This window comes from Lactuca virosa, chromosome 2 (assembly GCF_052849685.1).
Source record: "Lactuca virosa cultivar CGN04683 chromosome 2, Lactuca_virosa_CGN04683_v6, whole genome shotgun sequence".
Lineage (NCBI taxonomy): Eukaryota > Viridiplantae > Streptophyta > Magnoliopsida > Asterales > Asteraceae > Lactuca > Lactuca virosa.
Window position 1 is genome coordinate 136,322,398 of NC_136427.1, and position 21,901 is coordinate 136,344,298.

At 36.1% G+C, this 21,901-nt stretch overlaps 1 protein-coding gene across 1 annotated transcript; it reads left to right on the forward strand.

Moving 5' to 3' along the window:
• The first annotated feature begins 15,774 nt into the window (after positions 1-15,774).
• Positions 15,775-21,441, forward strand: SPS3F (sucrose phosphate synthase 3F). Its single transcript, XM_079078523.1, has 12 exons — positions 15,775-16,192; positions 16,552-16,790; positions 16,868-16,931; positions 17,260-17,955; positions 18,308-18,427; positions 18,667-18,798; positions 18,877-19,053; positions 19,154-19,207; positions 19,310-19,372; positions 19,476-20,387; positions 20,465-20,592; positions 21,083-21,441. The coding sequence occupies exons 1-12, from the start codon at positions 15,923-15,925 to the stop codon at positions 21,360-21,362; spliced, it is 3,135 nt and encodes a 1,044-aa protein (XP_078934649.1). The 5' UTR covers positions 15,775-15,922; the 3' UTR covers positions 21,363-21,441.
• The last annotated feature ends 460 nt before the right edge of the window (positions 21,442-21,901 follow it).

Consider the following 21,901-nt stretch of genomic DNA (forward strand, 5'->3'; position numbering starts at 1 on the left):
GATGATGTTCATGAGGTAAGGTTTGTTTCTTTTGTTAGTCATGAATTCTACATACATCACCCAAACATGCTTTACAAGTCATCATACCGGGATTGTTTGCTTGTTAAGTGGATGAAACTCATTTCTGTCGGAATCCTTCAAATTCCATGTTTTTTAAAATTTGTCGATACCGGGGGAGGGTGGACGGGATATTATTTTATTTGTTCCCTTTTTATTTTGATCACATTCAATATCACAAAACATTTGGGTTCAGTACCCATAAATAGCATGTATCATTTAAACTTTATATCATTGATCTAATATTCGGTTGACTTTATAATTGCTCATGTTGCACGATACAAAGGCAAGGGATGTTGCGTAAAGGAAAAGACCCTAGCAAGTACAACTTACTAATATCATGATTATTCAGGTTTGGTCCACCTATTGGAAACTGAATGAAGATATTATATATTATAGAGTTTGATGCATGAAATGGCAATGCAGTTTTAGTTATAGCATTATCTTTCAATTTTTGTCTTGTTAAGACATTATACTTACACAGTTCTATCCAATATAACATTGAAAATTACTTTCAATTTGGATGACCTTGCTATCATTGGGAAGATTTTTCAAAATACAATTGAATCGAGTTTGTTCAATTACCTATTTGATTGCAACATCTATGTTATGATGGTTGCAAGATCTAAAAAAAGCTTTTACAATACCAAATCCTTCTAATTCATACTTACTTCTTTAGGTCACGTTGAAAGAAGTAGTGGACATAGAAATCAAGATCAACGAGCAACCAAGGAACAAGTGGATAAAGCCTTGAATCAGAATCAAAGATGGTATTTCATGATTAATCCCAATATCTGTAAAGTGCAGAACAAATGATATTGATAGGTTTTCTATAAGTTGAAAAAAGGATATCAGGATATCACAATGAATTTTCATTTATATGTTGATTATAACAATATTCTATCATTTTGTTTTTCTTATTAATGCATCGTACATTGAAAATCTACCCATTTATAGCATTCTACTTTCACCTTTTTGGTTATTAGCACAACATACTTTAGAAACGGTAAAAGAAATACCCAAATTACCCTCCATGGATCGTGCTTAGCACGGGCCTCAAAATTTTCTAGTATATATATAAAAGCCCGTTTTATCTGGTGTCGTCTAGAAAAAATCGATAGGGTTCGATTACCTCCACGTAATCTACTCCCGGAACAACACAACATACACAAATGTCGCTTCAATCTTTCTGAAGTGTGGATTACATTTTTCTGATCGTCGCATCCCTTGGACGTCTTCTTTTTGCAATTTACCGGTTCATCTCCAACAAAAAGCCAATCGGAAAACCCTAATTATGCGACCAACAAAACATTCCCCAATTGTTGACCGAAAATGTTTTAGTTGCTGAATCAAAGAATGACAAAACTGTGATCTTCCTCCCAATGGTATGTTATCTACAAGAACCCTACATTGATTTCAAGTTTTTTTAACTTGTTACCGTTAATCCAATCGATGGATTTTCTTGCCCCGATAAATATATTCGAAATTGTCCCTTTTTATCGAATCATATAAACTCGATTTTATTTCAGAGGTTTCCGTTTAGGATTAACATTGTTGTTTCGGGTTGTAATTTCAATATCTTTTTGCCAAAAACATAATTTCTCAATTGTAAATATTTTTACCTACTGCTACAGTAGAAAATAGATTTCCGGGAGTTTTTCCTCATTGGTTGCGGGTAAATTGTAGACCATTGACATTCAAGGACATAAAAGGGGCAATATTTATTTAAAAAAACCTTCCTACTTGCATGTTTTTAATGGTGTAGAAAAGGCATCTGATATTCCTTTGTTAAAGCACCTGAGAAATTATATTTCATGGTTTGGTAAATGTCTTTATTAATTTTTAGTAACTGTGGATTATTTAAATAACTCCCATTTTTTACAGCACCATAGAAGGACAAGAAGTAATCCTATATGGTTATTGGTTCTTCCTTTCTTTCTGTTTCCTGTCGAATACTGTAAAGGTAATAACCCGATAGCAATGATAATGCAATAACTAGCTTAATTTATATAGAAGTTAATAAAGAACTACTATTAAGACTTTAGTAAATACCGACTTTGAATGAAGAAATTGAACAGTTTGCTTGCACATGTTTCAAAAAGCATAGTACCCAATCTTCTTGAAGGTTGGTGTTGTAATTGCTTCTTAATCCTAAATTAGATATGACTGTAATTTTTCATAAACAGTACAAACAAATAAGTACCTTCTGACATTAGTTGAAGGCGGGGAATCATGGGAGTATGTGACATCCCCATTTTCACGGCCAGAAAAGACCGATTTTGTTTATGCTTTGTTTAAAAATCAGAGTAACATTTTAAATAAAAGTGTTGCGGAATTTGTTCCCAAAATAAAATATGATAAGGATTTATCAAAACATTTTCGTAGAAATGTATTTCATTAAAAGCCTCGGGATGTCATGTTCGATACAGATCAAAAGCATAAACAGTACAATATAACCTTACTACATTTGTTTATAATCTCTCATCCCAAACATCATGTCTATGCTCGTGCGCCACTACCTGTAATACAAGAAACTGAGTGGGTCAGGCTTGGGAGCCTGGTGAGCACATAGGGTTTTCAACCCACAATAAATAAGTTTATTAATTTCATCAACCAACAATAACCCGATTACCCGTTCCCGTTATCCTCACATTACGTCTCTAAAACACCTATCATAAGGGACCTAGCCTAAGGATCAACATCGGGATGAACACTACTGCCAAGGGGTTTCCTCAGTAATAAATGTCCTAAAGGAAACCATGAGGGGGATGGAGTACACCGGTGAACACATCGTTCACAAACTCCTACAGGTTGCGAGCCTGCTAGCGTTCCACTGGACTGTCTAGAAGAGTCCGTGGTCGTCATCCATACTCCGCTAGATGACAGAATCAACAACAACAACATCGAGGCCTCTCATCATTTTATCACACATCGTCTTATTACATCTACCCATGTTTTACCCCAACATTTTTTTGTAGATATAAAATACATATACAGTTTAAATTATTTAAAACATGTATAAAAATCTTTCATCAGTATAGGCAGCAAGTATTCAGATAATATGCACACATAGCACGTAATTAATATAAAATACTTCATATCTATGTGTAAGATGAAAGTAACTATGCACTCACCTGATTAGGTGGTGACTCGGTACTCGAACAGCACTCCGTTATCTCAAAACAATTTTTCCTTGATCAAAACCTAGTATTAATACCACTAGCGTTTAGTTTTAACGTTAACCGCGACTAATTAATAGTCTGGCTATTATTATTATTATACAAGCGTTAAATAACACTCAATATATAAATAATATTAGCCCAAATAATTATTTTAAGGACCTAATAACATTACTATAATTATTTAAAAGTTATATTAAAAATTTCGTAGGCGTACCTTACTTACAGCGGGTTTTTTTTTTCAAAACCGGGCTTCGCTGGAGCAGCGTTTCCGAGCCGAAAGGTTCTTTTCTCGGGACTCCGGGAGCCTCGGGACTTCCTTCGGGTGCTAGGGGGTTTACCTAGACTTTAGGGGCTCAAGGGAGCTTAGAGAGAGAGTTTAGAGAGAGAAAGTGGAAGACGAAAGGTGTAAGAAATGAGAGAACCCGACACTTCTATTTATAGTGAGTTGGGGCATGTGGTGGACTTCTGGTGGTGCCACTTGTCTAAATTCTGGTGGTGTCACATGTCCAATTTCTGGTGATGCCATGTGTCCAATTTCTGGTGGTGCCACATGTTCAATTTCTGGTGGTGCCACGTCACCCAATATCGTGTATCGGCCTCCCGTCTTAGAAAAATCATAACTCTCGCATACGAGCTCCGTTTTTGACGTTATTTATATCCACGCGAAGGCGGGAACGTAATCTACAACTTTCGTTTAGACTCCATTGGCTAATTTTGAATTTATTTTAAAAGTTATATTTTTAACAGGCCGGGACAGGATTGGTCCGTTAAAAATTCATAACTTCTTCATCCGACGTCCGTTTTCGTCTGTCTTTTTATTGTTACGCCACAATTAAAGAGCTCTTCGATTCTCGTTTAGGTCGTGTCGGCTAAAAACTCGCTTTATCATAAATTCACTATTCACGCTTCCCGGTATCGTGCCGGTTCCGTCGTGAAACTTCGTCGGGTCATAACTTCTTCGTTATAACTCGGATTTCGGCGTTCTTTATATCTCCGTAATCCTTGTTTTGACCACTAGAACTTTATGTAAAGATATCGGGCTTATCTCATATTTTAATTTTGATGCTTATTTTTATTCTTTATTAATTATACATTTATAATTAAATAATAAGCACATAAATTCACAAAATACTCAAATATTTCATTTTTATTACATCAAAAGAGTTACAATAGTTGACCTAGACTATTACATCGTCTAAAAATGCTTAGCCCCGAAACCCGGGCGTTACAATTCTCTCCCCCTTAGGATGATTCCGTCCCGGAATCATGCGTCAGCAAACAGATGCGGATAGCGACTCATCATGTCATCCTCTGTTTCCCAAGTGAGATTCGGCCCATTCGAATGTTTCCATCGGACTAGCACTAAGTCGACCATCTTGCGTCGTAACTTCTTAATCTTACGGTCAACAATTGCCTCGGGCTCTTCGATTAGCCTCTTATTCTCATCCATTCTTAACTCCGAGATCGGAATTATGTCGGGAACTTCTCCCGTGAATTTCCTCAGATAACATACATGGAAGGTGTTATGAATACCATCGAGTTCTTCGGGCAATTCCAGCTTGTAAGCTTGGTTCCCAATCTTCTGAAGAACTTTGAACGGTCCAATAAACCTTGGACTCAGCTTTCCTCGTTTCCCGAATCGTATAAGTCCTTTCCACGGTGAGACTTTAACCAAAACGGAATCCCCAACTTCGAAGGTCATCGGTCGTCTTTTCTTGTCAGCATAGCTCTTCTGACGATCCTGAGCTGCTAACATCCTTTCCTTTATCACCTTCAGTTTCTCAGCAGTCTCATGGATTATCTCGGGGCCCATAAACTGCTTTTCTCCAGCCTCAAGCCAACAAGAAGGCGTACGACACTTTTGTCCGTACAAAGCTTGATAAGGTGCCATCTTGATGCTCGAGTGGAAACTGTTGTTGTAGGAAAATTCTACCAAAGGTAAGTGCTCATCCCAGTTACCTTGGAACTCGAGGGTACATGCTCTCAACATATCTTCAAGCGTTTGAATCGTTCTTTCACTCTGACCATCAGTCTGTGGATGGTAAGCTGTACTCAGACATAACTTCGTACCCAATTCTCTTGTAGACTTCTCCAAAACCTTGACGTGAAACGACTATCACGATCCGATACAATTGTTAGAGGAACACCGTGAAGTCTCATAATTTCCTTCACGTAAGCATTTGCAAGCTTATCCATAGACCACCTTTCATTGGCAGCTATGAAGTGTGCACTCTTTGTGAAACGATCCACGACCACCCAAATCATGTCGTGACCGTTCTTCGTCCTGGGTAGTTTAGTCACAAAATCCATGGTGATGTCTTCCCATTTACCCATGGGTACAGGTAAGGGTTCTAAACTCCCATATGGTTTCTGATGTTGTGCCTTAACTCTTGCACAAGTTACACACTCGGCCACATATTTCGCAACGTCGAGCTTCATCGTCGGCCACCAGTAGTAGGGTTTTAGGTCCCTATACATTTTAGTGCTACCGGGATGAATCGAGTACATGGTCTTGTGAGCTTCTTCCATCAGAAGATCTCTTATTCCTCCAGTCTTAGGTACCCAAATCCGATCTTGGAATACCTTTAGTCCTTGACTGTTTGTACCGAACACTAATGTTTATCCTAAACGTTCTTCTTTTCGGTCACTCTTCTCTGAAGCTTCTTCTTGAGCTTCCCTGATACTTTCCACAATGGTCGAGACAACTTCTATTCTCAACGCTCTTGGCCTTTTTCTTTCAAGGTTGACTTTTCGACTGAGAGCATCAGCGACAACGTTTGCTTTACCGGGGTGGTAAAGTATCTCACAGTCATAGTCCTTGAGTAATTCTAGCCAGCGTCGTTGCCTCATGTTCAATTCTTTCTGATTAAAGAGATATTGGAGACTCTTATGATCGGTGAAAAGTTTGCACTTCGTGCCATAGAGGTAATGCCTCCATATTTTTAGAGCGAAAACTACCGCCGCCAACTCCAAGTCATGAGTCGGGTAGTTCTTTTCATGTTCCTTCAACTGTCGAGACGCATATGCGATCACCTTTTCTCTTTGGGTCAAAACACAACCCAACCCAACACCAGACGCATCGCTATAAACAGCGAAGTCTTCAACTCCATTGGGAAGAGAAAGTATCGGTGCCTCGCATAGTTTCTTCTTTAGCTTCTCGAATGCTTCTTTATGCTTATCACTCCAAGCATAGGTAGCTCCTTTGTGGGTTAACGCTGTTAATGGACTAGCGATTGAAGAAAATCCTTGGATAAACCTTCGGTAATATCCGGCTAATCCCAAAAAGCTTCGGATCTCCGTGGGACTTTTTGGTTGTTCCCACTTCATTACCGCTTCAATCTTTGCTGGATCGACCATTATCCCTTCTTGGTTGACCACGTGACCCAAGAATTGGACTTCTTGAATCCAAAAATCACATTTGGAGAATTTAGCATACAGCTTCTCCTTCTTCAAGACTTCTAACAGTTCCCGCAAGTGTCTACCATGCTCTTCTTGGCTTTTTGAGTAAATCAGAATGTCATCTATGAACACTATCACACATTTATCAAGAAACGGATTACAAACCCTGTTCATTAAATCCATGAATGCTGCTGGAGCGTTGGTTAGTCCAAACGACATAACCAAAAACTCGTAGTGTCCATATCGTGTTCTGAATGCAGCCTTCTCTATATCTTGCTCTCTTACCTTCAGCTGATGATATCCTGACCTTAGGTCGATCTTTGAAAAATAACTTGAACCTTGCAGTTGATCGAACAGGTCATCAATCCTTGGCAACGGATATCTATTCTTTTTTGTTGCCTTGTTCAGCTCTCTGTAATCAATACACATTCTCATACTTCCATCTTTCTTTTTCACGAATAACACCGGAGCTCCCCAGGGTGATGAACTAGGTCTAATGAAACCTTTGTCCAATAACTCCTGAAGTTGCATCATCAGCTCCTTCATCTCCGTCGGTGCTAATCGGTAAGGTGCTTTTGCTATTGGTGTCGTTCCTGGTAACAAGTCAATACAGAATTCTACTTGTCGATCAGGCGGTAATCCGGGAAGATCTTCGGGAAATACTTCCGGATAATCACACATGACAGGAATGCTCTGTATCGCCTTCTTTTCCTTCTTAGCATCGATCACGAATGCTAAATATGATGTACATCCCTTGGTCAAACATTTTCTGGCTTTCATTAGAGAAATGATTCCAGAATTTACCCTGCGTTTGTCCCCATACACCATAAACGACTCTTTCCCAGGCGGGTTTACTTTTACGATCTTCTTTTTGCACAGTATTTCCTCATCATTGGTGCTAAGCCAATCCATTCCCAACACGATGTTGAAACCGTTAAGTTCGATAGGCAATAATTCCTCGTGAAACTTATTCCCGTTCAAATCAATTAAGATGTTTTTCATACGATGGCTAACAGGTACAGACTTGCCACTAGCAACTTCGACTAATAAGGCATTATCTAGTCTATCGACAGGCAAAGCTAGCTTTCTACCAAATTCATGCGAAATAAAGGAGTAGTTGGCTCCAGAATCAAATAAAATTTGGGCATGCAATTTGTTTACGAGAAAGGTACCTGAAGCGACATCAGCTTCTTCCTTAGCAGCTTCCAGTGTCATCTGGAAGGCTCTAGCCTTCGGCTTTGGTGGAATGTTGGGTCTTCCTGCTTCCTTCTTCTTCGGGCAGTCCCTCGAAATGTGCCCCTCCTCGTTGCACTCATAACAGACCTTCTTAGTGAATGTGCATTCATTGGCATAGTGCCCAGGCTTCCCACATTTGAAACAAGTGACCCTTCCGTCGCACTTCCCAGAGTGCTTCTTCTTGCACTTGTCACACCACTTCACTTCGCCTCCCCCACCTCCTTTTGAACTAGACTTTGAGAATTTACCCTTTTTGCTGGACCCCGAGGGTCCGTCAAACTTCCTCTTCTCACCAACCTCTGACCTTTCCAGACCTTTCTCCCTGATCTGGGTCTCAACATTTCTGGCAGCCCAGATGGCGGCTTTCAACGTGGTTGCTTGCTTAACCATTGGACCATAGTCCGCTGGTAGTCCAAGGGCAAACTTATTGACCTTTGAGAGTTCTGTTGGAACTAGGTATGGGATAAGCTTCATTTTCTCCGTGAAACTTGCAGCGTATTCAGCAACGCTCATCTTTCCCTTCTTCAAATTCTGAAACTCGTTATTGATTTCTAATAGGTCCTGCTCTGAGCAGTATTGCAGTTTCAGTTGTTCCACAAAATCTTCCCAAGACATTTTACTCGCTTCTCCCTTGGGCATAGAATCAGCTAACAGCTTCCACCAACTCAACACGCCAGATTTCAACAACGGGATCGCAAGAGCGGTCTTCTGCCTATTGCTGCATTCGCAACTTTCAAACATTGTCTCCATTTCGGAGATCCAATCCATAATTTGCACCGGCGTCGGGCTTCCGGATAGACACGGTGGCTTAGACGCCATAAAATCCTTGTATTTACATCCTCTTCCATCATTTCCTCCATTACGATTGCCTTGTCTAACAATTTGTGGGTTGTCTTGACCAACGGTACCACTGAAGTTTCCACCTTCCGATGGCCCTCCATTCACTTCGGGCTCTTCAACTTGGATTGAAAGTTCTTCACGATTTTGTCGAAGCAGACGTCTAGTTTCTTCCATCTGATTATCCAACATCGCCTGAATCATCAATTGTACACCAGCCATCGTTACTGGCTCAGGTGCTACAGCTACAACAGGTATTTGCTCAATTACAGGTGGTCGATTCCTGTTTTCGTTTGCGTTTCCAGCTCCACTGCGGGTTCTTGCCATTTTGATCTATACACCGAATAAGGTGAATTTAGATCTTTATTCAGGATAGACGTTTAAATCATCCTTATCTCTCCGAAACGTTTACATGTTAGTTCTAATATCGTAGTTGTACATTTAGAATCCTAAACACATAAGGTTTCCAGATCCGGTCGGCAACAGACCATAGATCCGAACAAATAACAGCATATAAGGCATAAATCATTTAGCACATAAAAGCATTTTAGGCACAATTCCTAAAATAAGCTAGTGCTCACACCTCACAATCATTGCTTAGCATTCTAAGTTTAAGTCTAGAAATCCTACAAATTTCTAGTTCGCTTAAACTAATGCTCTGATACCAACTATGACATCCCCATTTTCACGGCCAGAAAAGACCGATTTTGTTTATGCTTTGTTTAAAAATCAGAGTAACATTTTAAATAAAAGTGTTGCGGAATTTGTTCCCAAAATAAAATATGATAAGGATTTATCAAAACATTTTCGTAGAAATGTATTTCATTAAAAGCCTCGGGATGTCATGTTCGATACAGATCAAAAGCATAAACAGCACAATATAACTTTACTACATTTATTTGTTCATAATCTCTCATCCCAAACATCATGTCTATGCTCGTGCGCCACTACCTGTAATACAAGAAACTGAGTGGGTCAGGCTTGGGAGCCTGGTGAGCACATAGGGTTTTCAACCCACAATAAATAAGTTTATTAATTTCATCAACCAACAATAACCCGATTACCCGTTCCCGTTATCCTCACATTACGTCCCTAAAACATCTATCATAAGGGACCTAGCCTAAGGATCAACATCGGGATGGACACTACTGCCAAGGGGTTTCCTCAGTAATAAATGTCCTAAAGGCAACCATGAGGGGGATGGAGTACACCGGTGAACACATCGTTCACAAACACCTACAGGTTGCGAGCCTGCTAGCGTTCCACTGGACTGTCTAGAAGAGTCCGTGGTCATCATCCATACTCCGCTAGATGACAGAATCAACAACAACAACATCGAGGCTCTCATCATTTTATCACACATCGTCTTATTACATCTACCCATGTTTTACCCCAACATTTTTTTTGTAGATATAAAATACATATACAGTTTAAATTATTTAAAACATGTATAAAAATCTTTCATCAGTATAGGCAGCAAGTATTCAGATAATATGCACACATAGCACGTAATTAATATAAAATACTTCATATCTATGTGTAAGATGAAAGTAACTATGCACTCACCTGATTAGGTGGTGACTCGGTACTCGAACAGCACTCCGTTATCTCAAAACAATTTTTCCTTGATCAAAACCTAGTATTAATACCACTAGCGTTTAGTTTTAACGTTAACCGCGACTAATTAATAGTCTGGCTATTATTATTATTATACAAGCGTTAAATAACACTCAATATATAAATAATATTAGCCCAAATAATTATTTTAAGGACCTAATAACATTACTATAATTATTTAAAAGTTATATTAAAAATTTCGTAGGCGTACCTTACTTACAGCGGGTTTTTTCTTTTTCAAAACCGGGCTTCGCTGGAGCAGCGTTTCCGAGCTGAAAGGTTCTTTTCTCGGGACTCCGGGAGCCTCGGGACTTCCTTCGGGTGCTAGGGGGTTTACCTAGACTTTAGGGGCTCAAGGGAGCTTAGAGAGAGAGTTTAGAGAGAGAAAGTGGAAGACGAAAGGTGTAAGAAATGAGAGAACCTGACACTTCTATTTATAGTGAGTTGGGGCATGTGGTGGCCTTCTGGTGGTGCCACTTGTCCAAATTCTGGTGGTGTCACATGTCCAATTTCTGGTGGTGCCATGTGTCCAATTTCTGGTGGTGCCACATGTCCAATTTCTGGTGGTGCCACGTCACCCAATATCGTGTATCGGCCTCCCGTCTTAGAAAAATCATAACTCTCGCATACGAGCTCCGTTTTTGACGTTATTTATATCCACGCGAAGGCGGGAACGTAATCTACAACTTTCGTTTAGACTCCATTGGCTAATTTTGAATTTATTTTAAAAGTTATATTTTTAACAGGCCAGGACAGGATTGGTCCGTTAAAAATTCATAACTTCTTCATCCGACGTCCGTTTTCGTCTGTCTTTTTATTGTTACGCCATAATTAAAGAGCTCTTCGATTCTCGTTTAGGTCGTGTCGGCTAAAAACTCGCTTTATCATAAATTCACTATTCACGCTTCCCGGTATCGTGCCGGTTCCGTCGTGAAACTTCGTCGGGTCATAACTTCTTCGTTATAACTCGGATTTCGGCGTTCTTTATATCTCCGGAATCCTTGTTTTGACCACCAGAACTTTATGTAAAGATATCGGGCTTATCTCATATTTTAATTTTGACGCTTATTTTTATTCTTTATTAATTATACATTTATAATTAAATAATAAGCACATAAATTCACAAAATATTCAAATATTTCATTTTTATTACATCAAAAGAGTTACAATAGTTGACCTAGACTATTAGATCGTCTAAAAATGCTTAGCCCCGAAACCCGGGCGTTACAGAGTAATGGTGGATGACCATGATGAAAGGTAGAGGAATGTAAAAACTTGTGCAAAACTGATCAATAGAAGCCTACCTTCATTTTTTATCCGGGTGTTTGACTTTCGGTTGTAACGTATTTTCATTTAAATAAAGCTTGATAAGGTTTACAACGGGACTTCATGCAAAGCAGGAAGGATGACGTTCATTCTAAAATTATCGTATGGGAGTTTATACAATCCAGTAAGCATCAATTTCCCTCAAAAGTTGCCAATTTTATTCTAATTTGTTCCTTGTCTTTGCTTCTATGGTATGATGATGCGGCTGATACGTATAAAATTATTGTGACATCTTCTGAAAACATGGAAATAACAACCCTTACTTACTCTAAAATCATAAGGTGAACTTTATTTAATAATTTTTGTTTATTTCAAAAAAAGTTTTTTTAATAAAAATGGGACTTTTTGGCAGTTTTTAAAACCGTTGTTACTATTATCTTCTTAAATGCAGTTTAATTTAATTGAACTCATTAGATGGCTTATAGTTGGACAGTGTGTTCATAATGTTTTAAAGGATGATCCTCATTTGTGACTAACTCATGACGAAAGGTAAAAAAAGGCATAAATGCAAAAAGTAGCCACATGCTTCCATTCACTAATTTATCATAGCATCCCACTTAAATATCTACCCATTTGTAGCAATATCATTTGAATACAAATCAATTTTCAATGCTTAAATTGGGTATATTTTCAAAGTACAATAGCCTGATGCAAAAGGAATGCTCATAATTGGATAAAGTAGGCCGCTAAAATTTGAGTTAATAAAGTACAATGCTTACAAACTCGCAATGCATCTAGCCACAAAATACCATTTTTTTAATTTTTCAGCATTAAAGGAGAAAAGTTAGTCATTTATTTGCTTATTATGGTGATATCTTTCTTATTTGTATATTTGATTATGGTTCTTCATTTCCAAGTTCTTTTTCATGTATTCTTCATTTTAAAGAAAAACCGGCCATAATTCATTTATTGTTGCATAAAATTTGTGTTGGGAGTGTGTTGGTTGCATCAAAAAATTTATCTGTTTTCATTTTTGTCTATATATTATCATTTTAGTTGAATGTACAATGAAATAGAAAAAAGAAAGTAGCATAACCGAGTAGATAATTCACTTACAAAATGCTACCAGGGTGCATATCTTAGCTACAACAAGGGATGACAATGTGGGAGTTATAGTTGAACTACGCATGGCTGATAACAAACAATTTATTAGTAATACCATTGTAATTTCATTTCTTTATCCCTAATAGCAATGTAATCTACTTTTCATGCCCATAATATCAATATACTTCAATCTCCTTAACAATAACAACAACATTCTTGGTTCTTTACTAATCATAGCAACGTAATTGGAATTCATTACCTATAATAGTGATGCACTTACATTTGACAATCCAAATAAAATATGGAAATTACCCTCCACGTAATTGGAATTCTTTACCTCTAGTATATATATATATATATATATATATATATATATATATATATATATATATATATATATATATATATATATAGAGAGAGAGAGAGAGATAGAGAGATGGAGAGATGGAGAGAGAGGTTCATTTGAGTTCATGCTAATTTTGTGAGACATGGAGACGTGATCCTAGCCACTCATCTTCGATAAATATATATATATATATATATATATATATATATATATATATATATATATATATATATATATATATATATAAAATAAAAAAAATCATCGTTTTTTTCGAAATATAAGTGAAATATTCTATTAAAATATTATACTGTAAATAATCAAATCGAATTTTTAGAATGTTAGAATATTATTTTCGTTATTTAATTTATCAAAAAAAATATAAAAAATAATAAAATAATAAAAATTTCATCGTTTTTTTCGAAATATAAGTAAAATATTCTAATAAAATATTATACTCTAAATAATCAAATCGAATTTTTAGAATGTTAGAATATTTTAATATTCTACTAAAATTGATGGACATGTTAAAATATTCTAATATTTTACTTGAATTTTTAGATTTGTTAGAATATTTTAATATTTTATTAGAATGTTTTGAATATTTATAGTTTAATATTCTAATACAATATTCTATCATTTTAAAAAAAATTTAAATATTTACAGTATAATATTCTATTAGAATATTTCATTTATATTTTGAAAAAACGGTAATTTTCTTTATTTTTTATTATTTTTTTTTGGTTAAAAAAATGACGAAAATAATATTTAAAAAAAATAATTCAAAATTTTTCATTTACTTTATATTTTAAAAATATTTTTTTTATCTCCAAAATTACTAGAATTATATTCCCATGTCACAAAATATTTTAACAAAATAATACAAAAAGTAAATACAATATCGTGTTAACAAAATAATACAAAAAGTAAATACAATATCGTGTTACTTTTGTGATTGATAAATTTAAAGTCAACCACGTTATAACATGGCAATAAATTTACCCGTGTTTCTTTTGCGAACAAAATTTACAACAGTAGTTTAAATATTGGTTTTAGTTCTCTCGAAACATAATTTGTTTCACCGAATATATTTTCTATCCAATTTACATTTTCATTATTATAAAAAAAATATGCAAACATATCTATAAGGCACACACTCGCCTTGTAAGACCTTTGTTTTCTATTTATAATTTTCAATTTTCAATATAAAGAGAATTGTGACTTTATGTCTGACATTAAAATATGGGAAAATGACTCTTGAGGGTAACTAATTGTTGTGTTTGTTCTCATTTGGTCTCTTTCCTTTTTTTTGCACTCAATATACCATCGAACTTGTTCTTTGTGTTCACCATAACCCGTTTGACCGGCTTTTAACCTATGATAGTCGGTCAAAGGGTTATGGTAAACACAAACAACAAGTTAGATTGTATATTGAGTACAAAAAAAGAAAATGAATCAAATGAGAACAAATGCAATAGTTGGTTACCCTCCTGAATCATTTTCTTTTTACTCATTTACAGCAAATCTCATGTCATCTCCTGCTGATATTAATGACTTTATGAGATTCATTCTTGCTTCTCTTCAAAACATAACCCACGAAAGAACATTATTCATACATGTACAACTTTGCAATGCACTTGAATATTTATTAGGGGAATCTTGACTAAGCAGGTGCATTTCATGACTACATTTACATTTCCAATCAAATGATTTATCGTATCATGGATTCTAGACAAGTCTACAAACGAGTGGAATCACAAGTGCTGTGATTTTTGAGTTTACTTAGCTTTAAGATCGAATTCATGGGATAAAATACAACATCAATATGTACAATATCATGCAGCTTTTGCAGACACATCACCATAATATACTTTGAGGTAAACGTTTATGCTGATAAATATACATCTCATACACAGTCATATCTTTTTGCAGAGAGGTGTTGGCAGCTAACCACAGTAAGCATAGCATAGACCATGTTTTAACAAAGTTACCCCTCCAAAACGTTCTTCATATATGTTATGGCCAAAGAAGGTTGCAGTCTTTGATAATTTTGAAACTTTAATTTCATTTAACTTTTCGGGGAAAATGACTCAGGAGGGTAACCAACTGTTGAGTTTGTTCTCATTTGGTCCCTTTTTTTATACTCAATATACAATCAAACTTGTTATCTGTGTTCACCATAACCCTTTGACCGGCTATCACAGGTTAAAAGCCGATCAAAAGGATTATGGTGAACACAAACAACAAATCCGATGGTATATTGAGTACGAAAAAAAAGGAAATAGACCAAATGAAAATAAACGCAACGGTTAGTTACCCTCAATAGTCATTTTTCCTTAAAATAAATACAAGATATAAATAGGTACATGAAAAGAAAAAATAAAACAAAAAGATTGTTTATATTTTATATAACTTATAAATACAAGATATAAATAGGTATATGAAAAGAAAAATAAAACAAAAAGATTGTTTATATTTTATATAACTTATAATTCATGATCATTGTTTACAAAACTTTATAAACCATTTTGGTTATTAAAATAAAAAAACTAAAAAAAAAAAATAATGTTTTGCAAAAATGCTAACGTTGTCGTTTTGTGTTAACCGTCTCCCCATCGTTAACTGCCATGTGATTCCCCTGTACATTGCATCATCTTCGTTTTGTGTGTTTTCATACATGATACATACAAACCCTCCATCTTTCTCTCTCTTCATCCCGAGTCTCTCTCCTAACAAAACTCCTCTCCTCACTCGTACATCGGAATCGGAATCAGAATTGAAATCGAATTCACAAAAAAATCCATTCAGATGAATGAATATCAACTAATTTAATTCATGTTTTTTTCTCTTTTGCTGATTTAATTTAATTGATTGATGAGAAATGGCTGTGAACGAATGGATCAATGGGTATTTAGAGGCGATATTGAGTAGTAAACCATCGAATATTGAAGATAGCAAGGTGAATTTGCGAGACCAAGGGCATTTTAATCCGACAAAGTATTTCGTTGAAGAAGTCGTTACAGGAGTCGATGAGACTGATTTGCATCGGACATGGATCAAGGTCGTCGCTACACGAAACACCAGAGAAAGAAGTTCCCGACTCGAGAATATGTGTTGGCGTATTTGGCATCTCACTCGCAAGAAGAAACAGGTTCATATAACATATCCCTCGATCGATTATCCATCTTCAATTAAATATAAAATAGAATCGTATTTGCATCTAATTTGATTCGTTTGAAGTCCAATTCCTCCATTGTTGTTGCCAATTGCAATGCATCATTGTACAACTAATCATTGCACGTTTTGTTAGTTCGTGTGTTAGACTCTGTTTTCATCCAAAGGCTATTCTTCTTGAGTTTTGTTTCATCAATTATACATACCCATTCTCTGTAATTTTCTTTTGAATGAATGTTAACCATGAAAAACAGATTTTAAGCAGGTTTTCAATCTCTTTATATATCCCTTTACATGTATTCAGGAAAATTTCTAATTTTTTTGTACTTGAAATAGTTGGAATGGGAGGATTATCAACGGATACAAAAGCGGAAGTTTGAAAGAGAACAAGGGCGAAGTGATGTAAGGGAGGACATGTCTGAAGACTTGTCTGAAGCAGAAAAAGGAGACATTCTTGGGGAACCAGCGACAGTGTCAGGTGAGAGCCCAAAGAAGACTTACCAACATAATGCCTCTACAGTGGAAGTTTGGTCAGATGATAAAAAAGAGAAGAAGCTTTACATTATCCTCATCAGGTATAATATCATTTCTTTTCCTTTTCACTCACAGCTTCCATTTGCAAACATGGAAATAACTTAAACTTTTCAAACAGTTTGCATGGTTTGGTACGTGGAGATAATATGGAGCTTGGTCGCGATTCTGACACCGGTGGTCAGGTACACAACAAAATAACTTTTCCATGTGATATTAAATTAAAGTTGTAAGTATTAGTCCGTGCATTCTTTCCCTAATATAACCTAGGCACACATACCAAGATATTGTGTACACAACAAAATAACTTTTCCATCTAATATGAAGTTGTCAGTATTAGTCCCTGCATTCTTGCCCTAATGTAACCCAGGCACACATACCAAGATATTGTGTGCTTTGGGCAACCTGATACGAAGACTTGGCACGTACGCCTGATAATGTTACATGTTTACCCTATTTAGTTACCGATTATTGCCCTAATATTGGTTTTCTATCTTTTATCTTGAATCCCAGATCAAGTACGTAGTAGAGCTTGCTCGAGCTCTTGCTAAAACGCCCGGGGTATATAGAGTTGACCTTTTCACGCGCCAAGTGTCCTCACCCGAAGTAGATTGGAGCTACGGGGAGCCAACAGAGATGTTGACAGCTGGCACTGACGATCCCGATGATGACGTTGGTGAAAGCAGTGGAGCTTACATTATAAGAATACCCTTCGGCCCACGTGACAAGTATCTTCGCAAGGAATTACTTTGGCCTTATATTCAAGAATTTGTAGATGGGGCCCTCGCACACGTTCTCAACATGTCCACGGTTTTAGGCGAACAAATTGGTGGAGGACATCCAATTTGGCCGTATGTGATTCATGGTCATTATGCGGATGCAGGCGATAGTGCGGCTATCCTTTCGGGTGCTCTTAATGTTCCCATGGTTTTAACGGGGCATTCGCTTGGTAGAAACAAACTAGAGCAACTTCTTAAACAAGGTAGACAATCAAAGGAAGATATTAATTCGGCTTATAGGATTATGAGGAGGATAGAAGCAGAAGAGCTTTCGTTAGATGCGGCTGAACTTGTGATTACAAGTACTAAACAAGAAGTTGATGAACAATGGGGACTTTATGATGGTTTTGATGTTAAACTTGAGAAAGTTTTACGGGCTCGTGATAGACGGGGTGTGAATTGCCATGGTCGCTATATGCCAAGGATGGCGGTAATGTTATTTTAATTTATACTGCGTTTGGTCTGCGTTTGGTATGATGGAATAGAATTGTTATCTTGTTGGAATTAAAAAATATGTTTGTTATCATTCCTGATTCCTTCCATTTTGTTAATTTCAATCCTTAGCAAGTTGTGTTTTTTTTTATAATGAAAGTGAATTGAAAGAAAAATTACAGCATATAATTATATTTATTTAAGAGATATTTTAAGGAAACCAATTTTTTTTCGAAGTTTTCGTTTTACGATTTAATATTTTCTATAAAATAAATATCGTTTTTATTATGACTTAGTTGGGTTTTGACGAATTTTTATTAAGTTTAATTTTTTTATATGATTGGTTTTAGGTTATTCCTCCTGGAATGGATTTTAGCAAGGTGATCCAAGAACAAGAAAATGACAATGATGATCTATCATTAACCACCGAAGGCAATTCTCCAAAAGCAGTACCACCAATATGGCAAGAAGTTAGTATATTTTTTGTATTTATCAAATATAGTCATTTTCATAAAAATTTGTTGCATTTTTTTTTTCTACAAAAAGGTCAAGACTTCAAGTCTTAGTAATATATAGTTCTAATGTTGACCAACTAACCTTATTTACCTCTCATATGATTTTTGTGAGCAGTGAACCAACTTAAGGATTGCTGGAAGAATAACCGTTTACAAAACTTTAGAGCATAAATAATTTGTTTAAATTGTTGTAGGTAATGCGGTTTTTGACAAATCCACACAAACCAATGATATTGGCATTGTCAAGACCAGATCCAAAGAAAAACATTACCACCCTTTTGAAGGCTTTTGGAGAATGTCATTCTTTGAGAAAGCTTGCTAATCTTGTAAGTAGGTTGACTTAATTATGCTTATGTACATCTATATATTGTTGTTAACATATATACATGCTTCAATATATACAGACACTTATAATGGGGAACAGAGACGATATTGATGAAATGACTGCTGGAAGCGCAAGTGTCCTCACAACCGTATTAAAACTGGTGGACAAATATGACCTTTACGGACAAGTGGCATTCCCTAAGCATCATAAACAAAATGATGTTCCGGAAATTTATCGTCTTGCTGCCAAAACTAAGGTTAATTTTTTAATTTTTTATAACATCTTAAATATTTATGTACCTTAAGTAATTTTTTTAAGTATAAATTTTGATTATAATTGTATTGTTATTGTGACAGGGAGTTTTTATAAATCCTGCTTTGGTTGAACCTTTTGGGCTTACTTTGATTGAGGTCTCTTGTTATGTATCGTTTATATTTGTAGAATTTTTCTTTTTTTTTTTATATGAATATACTAAAGAGTTGGTATTTATACTGTGTTTTACTTTGATAAAGGCTGCAGCTCATGGACTTCCAATGGTTGCAACTAAAAACGGTGGTCCTGTTGACATTCATAGGGTAAGTAATTATATTATTTTTTTTCCACTTCATAAGTCTAAACAGAAAAATATAGAAATTATAAAAGGACATAAATACCCTTTTGTTTTTCATCTATTCACAGGCATTGAACAACGGGCTACTAATCGATCCACACGATCAACAAGGAATCGCAAACGCTCTTCTCAAACTTGTATCCGAAAAGAACTTATGGCAAGAATGCCAAAAAAGCGGCTGGAGAAACATCCACCTCTTTTCATGGCCGGAACACTGTCGGACATACCTGACACGTGTCGCATCATGTCGCATGAGACACCCCGCATGGAAAACCGACACACCCGCCGACGAATTACCAAGGGACGAATCCTTAAACGACTCACTCCGAGACGTACAAGACACGTCATTACTCCTCTCCATCGACGTCGACAAATTCTCCTCCATTAACGACTCATCCGACGGCGGAGGCGCAGATATCCAAGACCAAGTCAAACGGGTCATGAGCAGGATGAAAAAACCCTCATCGGAAAAAGTCGGCGAGGTTAGTAACAGTAACAGTAAGTATCCGATGTTAAGGAAGAGACGAAGGTTGATTGTTATAGCGGTTGATTGTTATGATGTAAACGGAGCTCCGGAGAAATCGATGATTGGGATGATTCAGGAGACGTTTAAAGCGATTAAATTGGAGGCGCAGTTGGGGAAAGTCACCGGAGTTGCTATATCGACGGCGATGCCGTTGTCGGAGTTAATGGAGTTTTTGAAATTGGGGAAAATTAAAGTGAATGAGTTTGATGCGGTGGTTTGTAGTAGTGGGAGTGAGGTGTATTATCCGGGTACGTGTGAAGAAGGTGGTGAGTTGTACCCGGATCCGGATTATGCGTCGCATGTGGATCACAGGTGGGGGTCTGATGGGATTAAGAAGACGATTTGGAAGCTGATGAATGGAGATGAAGAAGGGAAAAATTTGAAGGTGATTGAAGAAGATGTGAAATCGAGCAACTCTCATTGCTTATCGTACTTGATAAAAGACGTGAAAATGGTAACTTAATCAAATTAGTTAACGAACTAATGATTTCTTTTATGATTTTAATTTTGGGTTTTTGTTTGTGTTTAAAGGCAAAGAAGGTGGATGATTTGAGACAAAAATTTAGAATGAGGGGCTTAAGGTGTCATCTTATGTATTGTAGAAACTCCACAAGAATGCAAGTGATTCCTCTCCTTGCGTCTCGATCACAAGCCCTAAGGTAAAATCGGTCTCAATGTAAGTGAGACACAAATTGTATTTTTGTCTCACCTATAAAGGTAGAATAAGGTGGGATACGAACATGTACTATTGTTCTTGATATCTCATATGTTAAAAGACATAAATGTCCTCTCATCTCATCATGTAAATTAGTCTTATGAAGCTTGTCTAATCACGTTCATTCCATTATTATAATCACATGTAACAAAATTCAGTCTAGCCTAAGGCTGCATTTTGTTACATCGATAATTACTTGAATGGGTTGAACAAGACTAGGTATGCAATCTAAGCAAGTTTTCATGATAAGATGTAAAGGACATTTATGTTTTTTAACATACGAGATATCAAGAACATGTCGGTATCCCACCTTGTTCTGCCTTTTTCGGCCTGACAAAAATTGTTATTTGTGTTTCATTGACATCAGTTTCAGTGCAATACATACAAAAATTTTGCAGTGTTTTGACATTTGTTAAGGTGAATATAACGTATAGGTACTTTTTTGTGCGGTGGAGGCTAAATGTAGCGAATATGTACGTGGTCCTTGGTGAAACGGGTGACACGGATTACGAAGAACTGATAGCAGGGACCCACAAGACGCTTATTCTAAAAGGAGTTGTGAAAAATGGTTGTGAAGAGTTGCTTAGAAGCCGCGGTAGCTACTTGAAAGAGGACATAGTTCCTGAAGAAAGCCCGCTGATTGCTTATGTTAATGGAACCAATGCTGAAGAGATTGCTAATGCTTTAACAAAGGTCTCTAAATGCGATGCATGATTAAATTATATATATAACTACTTTAACTATTCTTAAACCCTAAACGGGATATATATATGCATATATATATATACATATATAATAACATGTATCAATAGTGTCTTACTATACATACTGCAAAACGCACATATGTATTTCATTGTATTTGGAAAATATAAATATATGTATTGTGTAATTTACTGGTTGTTTGTCATATATATATATATATATATATATATATATATATATATATATATATATATATATATATATATATATATATATATATATATAGGGTTGTTCCTTGGATTAATGCTTGAATCATGTATCAATCTCTAAACATGTTTCATGATTTTGATATCTAACATAAACACTTTCCTCTCCTTTAAACGTTAATGCATCCTCCTTTTGAAACATAATCCCTGTGAAATGCATAAATGCAAGAAACTCAAACGAACGCTTACATCAAATGGTTGAAATAAAATATTCTTAGCAAAAGTTGTTCAGCCAAAAATAAAATTTGATGTATACTTCGAGCTCCAACAGGTTTAAAGTGATGC